General features: G+C 38.6%; 1 protein-coding gene across 2 annotated transcripts; it reads left to right on the forward strand.

The window, feature by feature from the left end:
* The first annotated feature begins 5216 nt into the window (after window positions 1-5216).
* On the forward strand, window positions 5217-10996 carry LOC102081935 (eotaxin). Of its 2 annotated transcripts, none has more exons than XM_005476544.4 (3): window positions 5217-5650; window positions 5750-5858; window positions 10502-10996. In XM_005476544.4, exons 1-3 carry the CDS (start codon window positions 5584-5586, stop codon window positions 10764-10766), a joined length of 441 nt encoding a protein of 146 aa, XP_005476601.1. In that variant the 5' UTR covers window positions 5217-5583; the 3' UTR covers window positions 10767-10996. The 2 variants fall into 2 exon arrangements, with proteins under 2 accessions (XP_005476601.1, XP_013124383.1); XM_013268929.3 differs by lacking the exons at window positions 5217-5650; window positions 5750-5858 and adding exons at window positions 8754-9009; window positions 9111-9225.
* Window positions 10997-15240: the final 4244 nt, after the last annotated feature.

Consider the following 15240-nt stretch of genomic DNA (forward strand, 5'->3'; position numbering starts at 1 on the left):
TCCCTCTACTGCACACATTTTAATGTTACTTGATAAAAATGCCTCCCCATCATTTATTGGTGAAAATATTTTCCTGTTGATATGCAACACTAGTAACAAATTCTACAGAAAGCTATGAATTTACAGATCTTTTACACAATGTTAAAAAAAACCCATTAAGTAAAAAGAAAACTCATAGCATGACCCAATAGAAACAAATTAAAGAGCTCACAAGGTTGCTTGCACATCTCAGAAATGGAACTGGGAATGAATAAGTAACAGATGTAGGACTGAGGAGCATAAGATAGATGCTCCAGCCAAAGGTAAGGCCACCTGCTCAACGGAGACCTAAAAAAAAAGCAAATACAGCAATACAAAACTCAAGCGCAAACTAGTGCCTTCTGTGATGATATCATGTGAAATTTCAAAAAGCAGTTATTCTAACCTGCAACAATCCAAATGACTTTCAGTGTACCTATAATCACAAATAACTGACAAATATGAAAAGTGAAGTACTGTCTAAACAGATGTGGATCATAAGTGACTATATCATTTTACCAAATTTTCAGTGTAAGCAGAAATACAGGTTTAAACTTCTGTATTCCATTACACCGTTTTAATAGAGCAAATGCTTTGAAAACCGTTCACAAAAATTCCAACAGATCATTTGTAGGGTTTTCTGGTTTATAGTGGATGATGCTGCAGAAAAGGTTTACAAATTCACTGTGTACTGGAATTGTAGATTTACCACCAGATGCAATTGTGAAATGAACTATTATTGTTATTATCATTATTATTATTATTATTATTATTATTATTATCCCGTATCAATTCTTATTGGTTGCACTTTGAGAGTCACCACCCTCTCTAAGCAGCATATCAAAGAAATTCCATTCATCCAAAATAATAAGAAGCTGTGTGGTCAAATGTTTGTGCATGTTGGAGGTATTTCTCCACTTTTTTGTGATCAGTTTTGAGGTAATTTAACAAAATAGTAATTATTGCACATATTACACAGAACACTTTTCTTAAAAGTAATGCAGTGTGTTACATTATTACCTCAAGGAGAAAGACATACGTTATACTAGTCATTATGTTGCTTTCATGTTGCTCTGTAAAATGATCTGAATACTGTCTCATAATTACCAAACAGAGATATAAACCTACAGGCTACAGCCCAACACACCAAATCAAATCCCTAAATTCCTAATGAGAACATATCTAAATCTGATTGTACCTACCAGTATATACAAATAATGTTAAAAAAAATTTAGGCATAAAGATCAAATCACCAACTGTAGTGAGAGTGCAAGAACTGATAAGCGGGATCAATAGGCAGGCAGAACTACAAGAACTGGTTCTTGATTCCCATCCCAACAGAGGTAACCAATGTCTGTGTCTTCAAACTTAAATGAACATATCTGTGTTTGATTAGAAATAATGTCAAAATTGCACTACAGTGTCATTAATAACTAACAATTGCAGATTACAGACCGTGCTTGGAAAGATAATTTTCACCAACCCGACGCTGTGTGGACAAAAATAGCTATTCAGAACGTGGACAAAGAAGTACTTGAAAGAGAAAAAGAGAAAAAACTTTCATAAGCAAGAAGTGAAACTTTTTAGATCAAGAATCTTTTTTGTGATTGGTTCCTGTGTCTAGATAGGTACAGACCATCTATCTAGACACAGGACACAAAAAATGAGAGAACAAACAGGCTTGCTGTGAGGCCTCTAAATCTGATTGCACCTGCCAGTATATACAAATAATGTTAAAAATGTATTACAATGCCATTAATAGCCAACTGACAATTGCAGGTTACGGACCGTGCTTGGAAAGACAATCTGTGCCAAACCAGACGCTGACTGGACAAGAAAAGCAATTGAGAAGTTGGACAGGGAGAATTCGCAAAAGGGATTCGCAAGTGACATGACACCAACAAGATCCACACCAGCAACATCCACAACAGCAACATCCACAACAGCAACATCCACACCAACAGGATCCACACCAGCAACATCCACACCAGCAACATCCACTGCATCCCCAAACCTGAAATGTATGGATGGGTATAAAACAATAAAAATCAAATAACTTGAATGTTTTTATATTGTCTTCATATATTAAATAACAAATAAAGAATCTAACCCTCTAAGCAAAGAGATGGTCCAGGAAAAGTTTCTTAAAAACTGAGTGAGAAAGAAAAAAAAGGCCTTTCATTCACTGTGTGGTCTTTCTTCAGGGTAAAAATTAATGTGACTTTGTCTGTGTGACATTTTCAGACTTTAAACCTGCAGAAAGCTGCTGTGTCTCATGGTCCAAAACCAGAGTCCCACTTAACCGAATTGTGAATTATACCATTCAGTCTGAAGCTACTTGTCGCATCAAAGCAGTACGGTAAGTGTTCATAAAACCTCCCACTGTATTTTATAAATATAAATACAGCACATGCAGCATAAAAATTCGTGGTTCAAAGATGTTAGCGAGCTGGGGTTTTTTCTAGGTGTTTGTTTCCCCAGTCCAAAGACAGGCTTGATTAACTATTCACTCTAAATTGACAGCAGGTGTAAATGTACATGTGAATGACTGCCTGTCTCGGTATTGGTTCTGTGACAGACCGGCGACCTGTCCAGAGTCCACTTTGCCTCGCGCCTTAGTCTGACTTTGGGCGAGAGCACTTTTCCCAAACCTGAAATGTATGGATGGGTATAAAATAATAAAAATCAAATAACCTGAATGTTTTTAAATTGTCTTCATAAATTAAATAACAAATAAAGAATTTAACCCTCTAAGCAAAGAGATGGTCCAGGAAAGGTTTCTTAAAAACTGAGTGTATATTGAACTTGCAAATGTTCAAAAATGAACATGTTAGAAAAAGAATCCTTTTAGATGACAAGCGAAACTTCTTCATTTAACTGCAGCACAGTCGCCCTCTTTTCAAGTTCTTATCACTACCATGACCTAGATGACCGAGAACGGACTTCGACAATGTAACACTAGGTGTAACTGAGAGGGAACAATTTTGCTATAAATATTAACTTTTATTTTATTGGGCAAGTGAAACTTTTTAGACAAAAAACTCTTTGTGGGACTGTAATTGGCCTAGAAAAGCAACTATTACCGGTAATACTGAGAGTCAGGAGAAACCAGAGCACAGAGAGAACATGCGAACTCAACACAGACCTTGCCCAGATTTGAACCCAGGGCCGTCACACAGTGAGGCAACAGAGCCAACCAGCCTCTCTTTCTTTAAACTTAACATGTACCAAATACCCCAGTATAAATTTAGAAATAATGTCAAAACTGTATTTCAGTGCAATTAATGACTGACCAACAATTACAGGTTACGGACCGTGCTTGGAAACACAATTTGCGCCAATCCCAACGCTGACTGGACAAAAGAAGCAATGGAATGGGTGGACAAGAAGAACGAAAAAAAAGCACTAGCAACATCTGCACCAACAACATCCACACCAACAACATCCACACCAGCAACATCCACACCAACAACATCCACACCAGCAACATCCACACCAACAACATCCACACCAACAACATCCACACCAGCAACATCCACACCAACAACATCCACACCAGCAACATCCACACCAACAACATCCACACCAACAACATCCACACCAGCAACATCCACACCAGCAACATCCACTGCATCCCCAACATCAGGAAACATCACTCAGAAGGACAAGGAGACAGGGCAGAGCCTGATTATGTTTTGTCAAATACAATGCTGTGTAGTTCCATGGAATAAGAACATGTTGTGTCCCACTAACTAGCTAAGCAGCAGCAACAGTAAGTGATATCACACCAGCAGCGTTAAAAACACACACACACTTAAAGACTGGCAGAATGGGGAAAGAATACAGGGAAAAAACCAAGAGAGGAAAAAGGGCAAAGACATGAAAAGACTTCAAAGTTGCCATAATCAGCAAATGTTGCTCTGTTTAATTAAACCCATCATGGTATGTGTATAAATACAGATTTTAATTCTACACTGTCTTCTTATTCATGCTTCTCTGTTTTGTAAACATTTTTTCTGTGGTCTTTGCATGCATTGCCCTGACCTCTTCTACTATATACAGCACAGTAGTCGCTCACTTATTTCCTTTTTCAGATTCACCCATCATCTATTTCTTTGTCATTTTAAAATGAGACAGTTACATTATTGGTCTCCATGACTGGTTGTGAAATGCTGCTTTTATGCTCTAGGACTGGCATGCGCTGCCTCCTGCACACACTATTGATGCCTACTCTTTCCTGTATACTACTTCCTTCCTGCTCTCCAATACAGCTTTTACCCTTTCTTCTGCTTTGTTCTACTTTGGTATGAAATAAAACTGCCTGCAGTCTCTCTCACGAGCAGCTGTGAGGGACGTCACTCACATTTGTACTTATTCTGAGAATAAAAGAAACACGTATTTAACCCAGAAATGTATCCAAAAACTTTGTTTTGTTTATTTGTTGGAATTTATTCTAATGTAAATCCAAGCTGTGACACATCTTCAGATGTTCTAACAATATGTTGACACGATTATAGTTCATAGTAGTTTACAAAGGGGACAATATCATTGTCCTCTTAAATCCTCTGCATTTCCAGTGTTGAATTATAAATCCTGTTCTGCTCCTGACTGTGAGGATGTGGTTGATGTTTAAAGTCAGTTTCACTGCATTCCACATGCTAAAACTGTTGATTTCTTGGTTTTAATTGTTAATTTAAAAGAAGGAAATAAAGCTTAACAGTCCCGCGATGTTAGTCACTACACACCCATGCAATTGCGAAAAAGGGCCAAAAATAAATGTAACCTCTTGTGTGGGCATAGCATGGGCGTAAAGGGCTACTGACGAAGGCTTAGCTGAGAACCACCCTTTCATGTACGATTCTGTGGTTGACAGCGGGATGAAAGAGGTGACTTAATTCTCTCATAGATGTTTTAGATAAGGATTAATCAAATTCAAACACTCATTGAATTCAATTCACTGATTGACTGTGTGAAATCCCCACTGTCCTAATTAACATTCAGTATTAATTCACACTCAAATTCAATGCTTCTTTAAGCTAGCAAACTTTTCAAACTCGTAGTGACAGTGGAGGCAAATTGTGGCTTTCAGAGTGAGCACAAAGGGAAGTGATGAGTATCTCTGTGTGTGTACAAGTAACTATGTTTATGTGTGTTTGTATTTCTATACGCTGCTGTTTGTGTTGCATTGTGGGGAGGTCTGTGGTGAAAGGACTGTTTGTCATTTTTAGCTTATAACAGATGAAGTCAATATTTCCTCTCCCCACTACGTGGCCGTAGTGACTATCCCCCCATGATGAAAAGTCTGGGTGGGGTGGGGGAGAAGCGGAGGGGCTTATGTTTTATAAGAGGCGAGATCAAAAATTTAATGCTCAGAACGACTGAGAGAACTTCACGAGCTGGAAACTTCATATACCCCACGCCTGCTGCGTGAGCAACACTGCTTTGATTCGACACTCCGCTATCTGATCAGAAAAGGAGTAAGATTACTGAGCAGGCTGTAAAGGTTTGCACTGACAGAATCAAGACTCAACTTCTGAAGAGCAAACCCAAAGCGGAATACTGAAGATGAAGTCGGGCCTGGTTGTAGCCACTCTTCTCTGCTTCACCACCTGGATGAACTTGGCCCATGCCAGTGAGTATTGCAAGGAAAGAAAAAAAAGGCCTTTCATTCACTGTGTGGTCTTTGTTCAGGGTAAAAATTAATGTGACTTTGTCTGTGTGACTTTTTCAGGACCTGCAGAAAGCTGTTGTGTCTCATGGTCCAAAACCAGAGTCTCACTTGACCGAATTGTGAATTATGCCATTCAGTCTGAAGATACTTGTCGCATCAAAGCAGTACGGTAAGTGTTCATAAAACCTCACGCTGTATTTTAACTTGTATTTTAGTAAAAAAATTTTAGTAAAAATAAAACATGTGTGGCATGAAGGTTCTGGGTTCAAAGATGTTGGCCAACTGGGGTCTTTTCTAGGTGTTTGTTTTCCCGTCCAAAAACAGGCTTGAGTAACTAGTCATTCTAAATTGACAGCAGGTGTAAATGTACATGTGAATTACTGCCTGTATCGGTATTGGTCCTGTGACGGACCGGCGACCTGTCCGGAGTCCACTTTGCCTCTCGCCTTAGTCTGACTTTGGGCGAGAGCACTTTTCCCAAACCTGAAATGTATGGATGGGTATAAAATAATAAAAATCAAATAACCTGAATGTTTTTCAATTGTCTTCATAAATTAAATAACAAATAAAGAATTTAACCCTCTAAGCAAAGAGATGGTCCAGGAAAAGTTTCTTAAAAACTGAGTGCATATTGAACTTGCAAATGTTCAAAAATGAACATGTTAGAAAAAGAATCCTTTTAGATGAGAAGCGAAACTTCTTCATTTAACTGCAGCACAGTCGCCCTCTTTTCAAGTTCTTATCACTACCATGACCTAGATGACCGAGAACGGACTCCGACAACGTAACACTAGGTGTAACTTTAGACAAAAAACTCTTTGTGGGACTGTAATTGGCCTTGAAAAGCAACTATTACCGGTAATATTATTGAGGGTCAGGAGAAACCAGAGCACAGAGAGAACATGCGAACTCAACACAGACCTTGCCCAGATTTGAACCCAGGGCCGTCACACAGTGAGGCAACAGAGCCAACCAGCCTCTCTTTCTTTAAACTTAACATGTACCAAATATGCCAGAATATATTTAGAAATAATGTCAAAACTGTATTTCAGTGCAATTAATGACTGACTAACAATTACAGGTTACGGACCGTGCGTGGAAACACAATTTGCGCCAAACCCAAGGATGACTGGACAATAAAAGCAATGGAATGGGTGGACAAGAAGAAAGAAAAACCAGCATTAGCAACATCTGCACCAACAACATCCACAACAACAACATCCACACCAACAATATCCACACCAACAACATCCGCACCAACAACATCCACACCAACAACATCCAAACCAGCATCCACACCAACAACATCCACACCAACAACATCCACACCAACAACATCCAAACCAGCATCCACACCAACAACATCCACACCAACAACATCCACACCAACAACATCCACACCAACAACATCTGCACCAACAACATCCACAACAGCAACATCCACACCAACAATATCCACACCAACAACATCCGCACCAACAACATCCACACCAACAACATCCACACCAACAACATCCAAACCAGCAACATCTGCACCAACAACATCCACACCAACAACATCTGCACCAACAACATCCAAACCAGCATCCACACCAGAAGCATCCTCACTATCAACATCCACACCAACAACATCCACAACAACAACATCCACAACAACAACATCCACAACAACAACATCCTCACCAACAACATCCACACCAACAACATCCACAACAACATCCACAACAACAACATCCACACCAACAACATCCACAACAACAACATCCACAAAAACAACATCCACAAGAACAACATCCACAACAACAACATCTACAACAACAACATCCTCACCAACAACATCCACACCAACAACATCCACACCAACAGCATTTGCACCACCAACATCCACACCAACAACATCCACAAAAACAACATCCACAACAACAACATCCACAACAAAAATATCCACAACAAAAACATCTACAACAACAACATCCTCACTACCAACAACAGCCACACCAACAACATCCACACCAACAACATCCACACCAACAGCATCCGCACCAACAACATCTACAACAACAACATCCACAACAACAACATCCATAACAACAACATCCATAACAACAACATCCACAACAACATCCACGAAATCAAAAAATATCTCTCTGACGAAGTGCAGAAGAGGGAAAGGACAGAGGGAAAGGGCCAGGAGAGGGAACCAGAAACGATCTGTCTGAGAAATCACAAAGAATTTCAAACTTATGCTAGTCGGCAAATGTTGCTCTGTTTTATTGTACTCTTCCTGCTTTATTTCATCAACAGTACCTGATAAAAGTAACATTAATCTCTCTATATATTACCATATATTCCCATTCTTTGTTTTTATATTGTTTTTATGAACAGAAATGTATTTTAAAGTTTTCCCACTTTTAACTGCCAATAAAGCACTTTCCAGCAAATATTGTGTTTTTGTCATAAACAGTTAAAACAGGATTTATTAGAATTATTCATACTCTGGTCGCTGTCGTTGCGCGTACCTTTAACTGCACACTAACCACTAATGTTTGTCAAATGAGGAAACTCTGCTTTCTGCCTCAGTCTGAACCTACTCACTCTTTATTTACTGTAATAAACTGATTTTAATTTAACCCAATTTCTCTCATTTTAAAAACTGACTCGATTACATCATCAGTTTGCCTAGTGATGTAATCATTAGTATCAGTCTGCTAAAACTTCTCAGACTGATGCTTTTCAAATTCAATCACTCACTGATCTTAACTCACTTTCTCACTGTGAAAACTTTCCACGGTTTAAATTACCACTTTACATGCCACCTAAAATGCAGGTCACCTGTGGCTTTCAGATTGAATATAAAGGAAGTGGATTAATCTGTTTCTGTGCATGCACATAGTTACGATTATTTATGAGTTTGTATTTCTGATGCTGTTTTACTTGTTGCATTGTTAACAGTTTAATTATAAATGATGAACTCAGTGGTTTTTTACCCCACTGTGTTGGTAAAATGAGAACAAGCGGAAAGGGGTCTTTTTTTTATTAGAATCAACATCAAAACCTGATTGCTCAGAAAGACCACACTAGGAAATACCATGAACTCATGCACTGCATCTGCCATGTGAGCAAGACTCATTCGATTCGATGCTCTGATAAAAGCTCAGGGAGGCACAGAGAATATTTAACAGGCTGTGAAAGCTTGTGCAGACAGATTTGAGGCTCAGCTTCTGAAGAACAAACCTAAAGCGGAATACTAAAGATGCAGCCCAGCCTGGTTTTAGCCACTCTTCTCTGTTTCACTACCTGGATGAGCTCAGTCCGCGCAAGTGAGTACTGCAAGGAAGAAATAGTTTTTCATTTACTTTATGGTCTGACTGTTTTTAAGGGATAAAATTAATGCGACTTTTTCTGTGTGTGACATTTTCAGCCCCTATAATCATAAGAAGTTGTTGTGTCTCGTGGTCCAAAACCAGAGTCCCACTTGACCGAATTGTGAATTACACCATTCAGACTGAAGATACTTGTCGCATCAAAGCAGTACAGTAAGTGTTCAATAAAAAACCTCACACTGTATTTTAACTTGTATTTTATGAATATAAACACATGTAGCATGAAGGTTCTGGATTCAAAGCTGTTGGCCAGCTGGGGTCTTTCTAGGTGTTTGCTTCCCCTTTCCAAAGAGATGCTTCATTATTATCTTCACACTGTTTTTAAAAATACATAGATAACAGGCAGCACAGTGACACAGAGGTGGGCACGACAGGTTCTTGGTTGTAAACTGCTGGCTGGCACTGTGTTGAGTTTTTTTTTCCCACATTGCTTCTAAACCGTGCTTGTTCGATTAAAAATGGTAAATGGTCTGTATTTGTATAGCGCTTTACTAGTCCCTAAGGACCCCAAAGCGCTTTACACATCCAGTCATCCACCCATTCACACACACATTCACACACTGGTGATGGCAAGCTAAAAATGACTATAAACTTACAGAAAGTGCAAATGTGAGAGGGAATGGATGCCCGTTTCTTTCTGTGTTAACTCTGGGATGATCAGCTGACATCTGACACTGTGCTTTTCGTTCAGTCAGCGGGGACAGACTTTAACCTCACTGTCTTCACCACTTAAAAAAAGGAATAGATATAAATTATTAAAGTTTATACACTCCATCCAACTATTTTAAAATAACAATAAAATGACAAATAAATGACCTATAATATAAAAACACATTTTCCTGTGGTGATATCCAGTCATTCAGAGAGCTTTGGTTATACATGTTTGACTATTCAAATACAGTGTCTGTCTTTGATTTTCACCACTATACCAATTAAATTGGCCAGTTGGGACTTTAGTAGTCATGTCATTCCTAACAATCCAAAAACCTATCAGCAGTTCTCACTGAAACCTCTTTGTACTGAAGGAAATTCTTTGAAAACATATTCACAGGAAGGCCTTCGAGTTTCAGAAACCACTCTGTAAAGAGATGCTGCAGGGAAAAATGTTTGATAAGCAAATTTACTGTGTATTGAGAATGGAAATGTTCAATACAAACTAACTGCATGCCACTAGATGCAATAGAGGTGAAAATATTTTTTTCTTAACTTTTAAAAGCAAGAAGTGAAGCTTTTGAGAATCAAGAATCTCTTTTGTAAGAGTGTCCTGGGTCTAGATAGGTGGTCTGCACCTATCTAGACCCAGGACCCACAACATGAGAGAACATGCAGGCTTGCTGTGAGGCCTCTAAATATGTTTGCACCTACCAGTATATACAAATAATGTTAGAAATGTATTACAATGCCATTAATAGCCAACCAACAATTGCAGGTTACGGACCGTGCTTGGAAAGACAATCTGTGCCAATCCAGACGCTGACTGGACAAAAAAAGCAATTGAGAAGGTGGACAGGGAGAGGTTCACAAGTGACATGGCACCAACAGGATCCACACCAGCAACATCCACACCAGCAACATCCACTGCACCCCCAACATCAGAAAAGATCCCTCAAAAGGATGTCACTTTGGGAAAGGACACGCAAGAGGGAGGAACAAGGAGCAGTGAAAATGTGTCCGAGAAATCCCCCCCAAATTAAAGCTTACTAAAATCAGGAAATGCCACTCTACTTAGCTTTACCGCTCTTGCTATATTTCATCATTAAAGTTAAAAAAAAGGAATAATATAGCTACATAGTATAATATAATATATATATATATATAAATATAAATGTCAGTTTGTCATGTTTCATTGTCATAAATATGTTTGTTTTAAAAAAGTGTATATTTAAAGCTTTCCCACTATCAATTAAAGTTACTTTTAAGCAAATGTTGTGTTTGTTGTAAATTATCTGCACCAACAGTTAGTGAGGAATGTTCCTGGGAACTCTCGTTCTTACTAAGTCTCTCTGTTTTTGTACAAAAATGGAAATAACCAATGTGCAGGACGGAAGCCAATATAGAAATACAGCTAAACACTGATAACAATCTGGAGATGTGCATCATTTACATCACTAGGGCATGGTAAACAGATGTGTGCCAGCTGTCAAACTAACCTTGCACCAATAACCTGTACTAAAAGTTGAGTGATAGTTTCAATGCCAGTCTAGGGGTTAAGTGAAGGTGGTATGTGTGGTTTTGATTTTTATCGCTTTGCCTTCGCCAATACCCTCAACACAGCTCTACTAACGAGTCTCTTCACTTTTCTTTTCACTTGTTGGTATAATTTTGCCAGACAATAACATCACCAAACAGTGCAGTGCAGTGTGGCAACAATTAACAACTACTAACCAGATGTTAAACCAGCTAGCACGTCTCTGTCTCCTCCAACATGCTGTTCAACCAATCCAACAACAACATGCTTAGAGTAGTACCACTCGAATCTATGCTGCTAATCACTGTCCTAATCACTTAAGCTAGCTCAGTTGCCTCACCTTAATAATTGCCAAAGTTCAGTGTAAAACTTACCTAAAATTATAACTGATATATCTTTCACTGTAGTTATAGGTAAAGAGGAACATTTTTATTAACTGACCAACGCGTTTCAGCTTGTGGCCTTCATCAGGGTCATGATGGGTCAGGATGGTCAGGATGACCCTGATGAAGGCCACAAGCCGAAACACGTTGGTCAGTTAATAAAGTTGTTCCTTCACCAACCCTTAAGTGATGCTGGAGTTCCTGCATTGTTTGTTTCTCATCCTCTCCATGCACCTTGGAAGTATGTGAAGTTGTTGCTATCCTTTCACTGTAGTTCTAAAATTAATATGCAATGATGTTATATATTTCCATTATGCAGATTGCATAGTAATTTTAAAGAAAATTGGACATCACATGGTCTGGCTTAACAGCTTGTTCTGATATAAAGCTGACTTACGCCTAAAATAGCAGAGAGGCTCACGTAAGGTGTTAGTATCAGGGTGTAAAACCTGCAGTGTTTTTTCTTTCTATTTTGATGCACAAGTCAGGTTCATGCAAACAGTCTACTTGTTAAGGACGTGCAGAAGAACAGACACATCTCTGACTGATCACCGTGATAACTGGTGACATTTGCTACTCACGTACATCCGAAAAGTGTAGATAAGCTAATGTTATAGCTAGTAATTTCATTTGAGAATTATCAATTTCACAATCTGTATGGGTTTTTTTCTCTTCAGCCTGATTACTGTGACGCACATAAAATGCCACAAAAGCACCTTTAAAATTCACAAGCATTGGTGCACAGAAACCCACAATACAAGTACATATTATAAGATGTAAACATGCATTATATTAGTTGTATATTATATGTTAACATGTAACTTTTCCCCCTTATGACTGTTTGTTAATGGAAGACTAGTTTTTTCCATGAGTAAGAACAAAATGAGATAGAAAATTCAGAGTAGGTGTTGTTGCTTTCAGCATGAGCATAAAGGTTTTAAAAGTTTAATTGTGCTGGGGCAATTTTTATTTAAATATAGGTAATATTCCTGCAATATTTTTGCATTTATGTTTCAGGGTTGAGTTTGGTTTTCTCTGAAACTGGGGGCCTGTGACACCACGCAAACCACCACATCCTGAATACACTTGAGCAGGTGGGATCCTTATGAGTCTAGGCTTGCGGGGTCTAATTTAGCAGAAGGCTAATATAGGGGCTATTTCCTCTCTTCTAAGAACATTAGGCACGGTGTTACAAAATGTTTCAGAAGTCCGTGCAACATGAAATAGCTGACACAGATAAATAGGTACAAGGGCATGTGTATTTATAGGAATACTTGAAAACTTTGTCATACTTTTGCATTAACAATAGAAAAAAATACTGTGTGTGCTAGGTGACAGAAGAGAGATGAATATGGATATAAATAAATGAGAGATTTTAGCATCTTTTAACTGACTGTTTTGGTCCTACAGCGTGCGGTTTTGAGTCATTCCTGCATTTGTCATCTACCTCCACAAAGCATGTAATGAGGCATTAAAAAGGATTGAATCAATTCCATTGATAAAAAGTGAAATCTTTGGGGGAATGAATTCTAAAATTATTTCACATTTAAAGCAGCATTGATCTGGCCTAAGACCTTACCACTTAATGTAGGTTAAAAAGCATTTCAGGAAGTTGTTCGTAGAGTTGGGGTCAAAAGGCGACTCAGGAATCGTGTTGATGCAAAAATTAACTTTTGACTTCCATTTGTTATTAAAACTGATAAAATAAGTAGGTCGAAGTAAAAGGTTGGACTATTGTCTTCATATAATCTTACGTCTTTTTGCCTGCATGAGTACATATTGCTATATATCCTCTAGTATTCTGCACTACATGTGCATTTTGTGGTAGACCCTCAAAGGGGAAACTGCGACCTCACGTAGTTCTTTTGGCTCCGTGCAACATGTGAGTATGATTTAGTCACTGAGGCATAGGAAGATATTCACTGTCACCTTCCTACTGCACATGCATGCACCCACATAAGCATTCGCAGTTTTATGAAAAAGTGTGAAAAATAATCCAATACAGTATAAAATAAATAAAATTTCACAGAAATTCTTCTGAAACCTACTGTAAACTGAACCGCGCGCAGTACTTTTTGACTTGACGGCACATGAATGTGACAACTGAAAGAAAAGCCTTAGCGCCAGTGGTTTTTTCTTGCAATGTTTACGCCAGGCTTTTGTTTAACTACGGCTTAATTTGTAGTTTAGGGTTTTTGCTTAAATGTTTAACAGCTCAGTCATGCAAATAGCAACAATGGCGGACCACTAAGGTGGGTTCAGGGCTGGGAAAAACCCATTACTCTTTAGTGCGAGTAAAATGTCTCATCGACCTCAAACGCTCTCCACTCTCAGCCCCTCAGACCTCCCCCAGCTCTAGCACACTGAGACAGAGCTGTACTTTCTCTTTCTACCCACACATAGTAAGCGTGGTTTTTAATAGCTTTTTTTTTTTTTTTAATCACACATCATTGTGTTAGAACACCGGAATGGAGGAAACATGATAAGTAAAGCCCCTAAAACTTCCACCTGGTCTGCCTGAAGCCCACCACCTCTTAGTAAGGGACATGGAACAAGGTGACCACTAAAGAAGCAAAAATGATTAAACTGTCAATGCAAATGACTCAGCCTAGATCGTGAGAAGATTCAGACTTTTGATCAACAAAAATGTGTCTGTTTTGATGTTTTGTTTGTGGTTTTAATTATGATTTATGAAAGTGGCTTTAGAGACAATTTGGACTTAAGTCTATTTTTATGTATTTAATACTCCGTCATTTTACCTCAAAATATTCCTTAATAATACTGAAAATTACATATTATACCAGTTATCTATGACTGCAGGTAATGGGATAGTTAAAATATTAGAAATATTAGAAACATTAGCTCACTACTACACTAGTTGGCAGGTCATCTGGTCAGTTAGTTGGTCGACATGCCTAAACTGAAAACCATTGGCTGGACAATGCCCACTCTTGCTTTCATATTGAGAAACACACTGAAAACCTTCATTTTATTCATTTGAATTCTTCCAAAAGAGACACTCATTTAATACATTTGCTAAGTCTTTACTCTGAATCCTTCCTGTCTGCACTCCCTGAACAGTGCAGACTTGAGGATGGACAAGGAGCATTTGGGCCTGTCCGTGCTGAGTTGTGCGGATTATGATATAATCTGTGTACAGTCATGGTAAAAAAGAAAGCCCCGCATTGATCAGTTCTAAAGTTTTCTGTATCAGAACATTTAAAAAATTGTCTAGTCCTAAGCAGGCCTTACCTTTAGGTAAATACAGCCTCAGATGAACAACAACACATGACATTTTACACTGTGTCCTTATTTATTTAACAGAAACTTGGACAACACAAAGTGCATCGCATTATTGTGGCTTGCAGAGCCACCCTTAACCGCAATAACTTAAAGTGATCATTTTCTGTACTTCCAGTCTGCCACATCATCGTGGAGGAATTCTGGACCACTCTTCTTTACAGTGTCGATTCAGTTCAGTGAGGTTTGTGGGTATTCAGTTATGCACAACTATCCCACCACAGCATTTTGGTCAGGTTGAGGTCCGGACCTTGACTAGGCCACTGTAACACTTTGATTCCTTTCTTCTTTTAGCCA

This window comes from Oreochromis niloticus, linkage group LG18 (assembly GCF_001858045.2).
Source record: "Oreochromis niloticus isolate F11D_XX linkage group LG18, O_niloticus_UMD_NMBU, whole genome shotgun sequence".
NCBI classification, from domain to species: Eukaryota; Metazoa; Chordata; class Actinopteri; order Cichliformes; family Cichlidae; genus Oreochromis; species Oreochromis niloticus.